This window comes from Musca autumnalis, unplaced genomic scaffold (genome assembly GCF_047663935.1).
Source record: "Musca autumnalis isolate F117 unplaced genomic scaffold, ASM4766393v1 scaffold_2, whole genome shotgun sequence".
NCBI classification, from domain to species: Eukaryota; Metazoa; Arthropoda; class Insecta; order Diptera; family Muscidae; genus Musca; species Musca autumnalis.
Window position 1 is genome coordinate 118,178,991 of NW_027411755.1, and position 5,059 is coordinate 118,184,049.

The 5,059-nt window shown below is 32.2% G+C and overlaps 1 protein-coding gene across 1 annotated transcript; it reads right to left on the reverse strand.

Annotated features, from left to right (window-relative positions):
- Nucleotides 1–1,163: 1,163 nt before the first annotated feature.
- On the reverse strand, nt 1,164–4,323 carry LOC141394517 (uncharacterized). Its single transcript, XM_073969067.1, has one exon. It carries the CDS (start codon nt 3,904–3,906, stop codon nt 1,738–1,740), a length of 2,169 nt encoding a protein of 722 aa, XP_073825168.1. The 5' UTR covers nt 3,907–4,323; the 3' UTR covers nt 1,164–1,737.
- Between the last annotated feature and the right edge of the window lie 736 nt (nt 4,324–5,059).

Consider the following 5,059-nt stretch of genomic DNA (forward strand, 5'->3'; position numbering starts at 1 on the left):
CTATTCAATATTAAATTACATTATTTTCATTCATGTTTTCTATTTTTTCTCAAAAATTTGGTGTTTTCAGTATATTTTCAACTTGTTCTATTTTAAAAATTAACGAGAGAGAGAGACCTGCCAAAATAACTTTTCGGTATACAGACTTTCCGGCAGGCATTTTTGTTTCTAAATTTGTACGCGAATTTGAAACGATGGACAAGAAATGTAACTGCGATGAAAGAGAATACAAAATTTGCTATGATTTGAATATATACTAGTCGTTAAACCGTTTACTTTTCATTCATATTTTGCAGTTTTGCTAAAAAGGTTTGGATTTTGAATACATTTTTAATTTTTTAGTTTTCCTGTTATAATTAATTTATTTCGATAAATTCTCTCATTTGTTAGAGATGGGACACATTTTATCGTCGTTCTGAGAGTAATTTAAATTGGACAATGTATACAAATCATTGTTCGTTCTCAAAACTTTGTATTGGAAATAAAGTAATTGTATCGTAATTTGGGTTCGAGCAACAAATAGAGAGCGAATTACCGCATATGATATATGAATTGTAATTACCTGGTCTGTTCCAGAACTGCAAGAATCTACTAATTTTCATCCCTTTCATTTCCTGGAGTATAATAATTCAATCAATCAAAATGTTTTATGATCAATATAGATTAATTATAATTACTACATATATTTTTATACATAGTAATTGAGTTTTCGAGTAGTATTGTTATCCCTCCCTTAAATTACTTAATTTTAAATTATAATGGCAGTATATTGTAGTGTACAGCCTTAAGGTCGAAAGACTGGGCATAGGAGAATTGAAAATAAATTAAAAAATAGCTAGGAGTAGACATTCCGGGCTATATTGTTGTTCCTATAGTAAAAAAAAATACAATACAACTACAATGAAAACTAAAGATACAAATGTAGTTGGTAAATTAAAGTTGTTATATAAGAGAAATACAATTTAGAAGATATGATTGAATTTATGTTAAATTAAAAATTTAGACAGTTATTAAATATATGGCATAGTTTTATGTCAGAAGCTAATTGAATTATATTATAGACTTAAAAAACAAAACCTAAATGGTATTAAGAGTAGTTTGTAATATCATCGGAAACGGAAAGCAATTATCATTATGCTGCAACTACAGTGAAAACAAATTAATTTTGTAGACTTTGATTTTTATTGTTTTTCAATATGATTAATTTATTGAAGTTGTTATATATAGGAGAAATACAATTTAGAAGATATGATTCAATTTATGTTATATTAAAAATTTAATCAGTTATTAAACATATGGCATCGTTTTATGTCAGAAGCTAATTGAATTATATTATAGACTTAAAAAACAAAACCTAAATTGTATTAAGAGTAGTTTGAAATATCATCGGAAACGGAAAGCAATTATCATTAGTCATCATAAAGCCGGAATGATTTTGTTTTGAGGATGTTTGAAAACAGCGGCTGTTTGCTGTGTTTATATTCAATTTATAAAAGACGAAATACAATGCTGAATTCAAACTATGTAGCGAAGACAACAGCCAAGACGCATGTGGTTCTTGTTGTTATAAAAATGCATGATACATAGAGGTATATGAAACTGAATTGTAAAGAAGAGATGTAATTAGATTGATAATAACTTATCTTCTAGTCTATATAGTTATAATACAAAAAAAAGAAGTAAAGATGATGAAAGGTACGCAAATACTGACATAATACATACATTAAAAACAAGAACTTAAATTTCCTTGACAACGCCTAAATCCATAAGAATTGCTGGAATTTTCGAATATGGTTCATCAGGAAGATCGACAATTATTTCACAATCTGACTGTCGAATTTTTTCATCGACGATTTTAACATTTATAGTTTGATTCAAGAGAATAACAACAACGGTTTCCAGAGCTTGATTTAATCTTTTGTTTGTGTACTCGCCTTCAACAATACTACTGTTGTTAAAATACTGTTCTGCTGTATGTACCAAACTAATACCAGCTAAACGAAAAAGCAGTGCTTGTGGTGGACTCTTCTTTTGTTGAGAATCACAGATTGCAATAAATTGAGATGATATAATTTCAGTATTACCAAAGTCAATATATAATACCTTATAGAGATCTTCTTGGTCTTTAAACTTGATGATTTCAATAATTTTTGCGCGATACCAATGGTTGTCTTTGGTATAACGTGCTAGAATAATATCATTCAGTTGCATTTCAATGGTGATTTTTCTTTGATCTGGGGTAATTTCTATATCATTCCAAAAGAAAACATCATTATTATTATCATTACTTGACGCATCCTCGACAACACCATAAAAATGTATGGGGCTCATAACATGTGTTACTGCTATTCTCGCATTATTGCCTATTTGCAAACCATTCGTTATCTTCGAGTGTGCGCTCATTCCGCTACATACAACAGATTTTGGGAGAGGACATGGTCCATTGCTTTCCGTTTCATCCAAATAGTCTTCAAATAATATGGAATCAAGAAACGGGTTTCTGCCACAATTTTTTCCCATTGATGTTGATTCCTCTGGATCAGTGCCAACATTATTTTCCATGGAGGTTGATGGTGATTGCTTTGGGTTAGTGTCGCAATCATTTTCTGTTAATGGCGGGTACTCCTGTGAAATACTGCCACAATTATTTTCCAAATATGTTGATGATGTTTCCTTTGGTTTAGTGCCAACATTATTTTCCATAGATGTTGATGGCGACTCCTGAGGAATAATGCCACAATTATTTTTTAAAGATGTTGATGTTGTTTCAATCGGCTCAGTACTCATTTTGTACTCTTTGTCATTATTACCAATATTATTTGAAGGAATTAAAGTAACTTCCAGTATTGATGCATTTTGTGAAACAACTTTCAAATTTACCATTTTGTATTCACTAGCTATCAGTGCTTCTTTGCATTTGGCATGATCTTTTATAATTAATCCTTCAGCCACGTCATAGACTCCGTTCAAAATACATTTAATTGCCAGTGGTGGTATTTCTGCAAACTTTGAAGGTATGGCAAACAATTGATATTCATCGGTTAATATTATAATTTCTCCAAAATCTATGAGAAGAGCGGAATTGGGATCCTCACAGAATTTAAGCGGCAAACGTGCAGCTCGCCATAAACATTTCTTATTGATTTCCCCACACTCTATTTTTTGTGATACAAGGAATAACTTTTTTAATCCACACAAGTTTTGAATCGGTTGCAAGTCTGAACTGCAGCTTATATCAAACAAAGTCTTACAATCCATTGATTCGCAAACGTAAAAGATAAATTCTTTACGTTCCTTGATATGGGTTACAGATGCAGTGAAAATGGAACCATCTTTGAAATGTTCTAGGCTCTTTTTGGGCAGAAAGGTGTGCAAATATTCATCTACACTAGAAAACTTTGAATCATCGTCCAATTCTGTTACCTGACTTGTATGTAGAACAAAACCACCATCTTTCGCTTTAGATTCTATAGCCTTTTGACCACCTGCAACGAAAGATCCCGCCTCGTCTGCTTTCTCTTCTCCATATTTCCGCCCCAGATTTGACCATTGAAGGAAATCTTGAAATATTCGTGTTCTAGTACAGCAGCCGACACCACCGTGAGCTGTTTCAAATTCTCCCAATAATACAGACTCCGGCAAATCGTTAAATTGAAAGTGCATGTTGAATTTTCGTGCTAAGTTGAGAACCGTTGTTAACTGTGCCATATATCTGTCGAAGGCTAAATATGCAAACATATTTCCCTTAACACCACCAGCGAAATTCATTCCGTTTGTCAGGAGCAGCTTCTGGGTTTGTTCACTGTTAACCATAAATCGTTCCATATTTACGAGCAACTTCTGTAATTCTTTTTCGCACAGATTCCGCATAATGTTCATTTGGTCTTCTCCTCCTGCTTGATCCATTATTTAAGAAATGATTTCTTTAATTTTTCGTGTGGTGATAAATTCTTGTTGTTTGTTTCCACTTGAAAATTAAATTTACAACCAATACCGTTATATTGCGCAAAAAGTGTTTAGAATGAAAAAATTGAAGCAATATAAAAATCGATAATCGAAAATCAAATGAGAATTATCGCACAATAATGAAGGTAGATGCTTAACCCCAAAATGTAGTAAAACTTGAATCACAATGTAAGAGAGTATGCCAAAATGGTTTTCTGTTTTACTACTTTTGCTCGACAAATTTCGTGGTGTAAAAAGTGGAAAATCTGTCACACTGTTGATTTGACATTTATTTGACAGTTAAGGAAAAAAAGAAAGAAACTCAAACTGTCAAAGCAAAATAAATAGAAATAAAATAAATAAACAGTGAAATCATGGTATAAGTAAAGAGGTAGATTTAAATGGAAAAAATCTATAGAACCCTTGTTTTTCCTGAATTCCTTGGTCTGTTCCTTTACTTTTAAAAATGGTAACAGTGGCAGAAAATGGTAAAAGTGGTAAACTGCTATCATATAAATTGTATGCTATTAAAAGTAAGGGAACACTTTACAGGTTAAAAATGGTAAGAAATGGTAACCTCAGGCACGTAAAGGAGCAGAGCACCTAAAACATCAAAATTAGTAAACACCAATGCAACAAGTGGTTTGTTTACAATACCAATGTTGAGCATTTTATAAAAAAACACGAAAAAAAAGGTGGCAACATTCGAACATACAAGACGTATTGTTTTTAATCACAAATTATTTCCAATATATATTGAGTTTTCAAACAACAATAAAGCGAAGGCTTCCTTATTGCATTGATTTGCAATGGAGGAGCCTGATTCCATACCTCCAGACATGGATTTGGATTGCGCGGAAGTAATTGCATCAACATCAAATATTCCTGTACCGGCGCTAGCAAATGCGCTAAAAACACAAACAAAATGTATAAAACAAAATGAACGCAAAAGACAACGGATTGAAGGTGCATTGTCACCCGTCAATGTTGACATTTCTGATCTTAATGAAAGGATAAAGAACTTTATCCCACAAGATCAGAATAAATATGGTATTCTAGGAGCTTTGGCCGACATTGACATTGAGGTTCCAACCCCTGTCAGCAACCCAATACC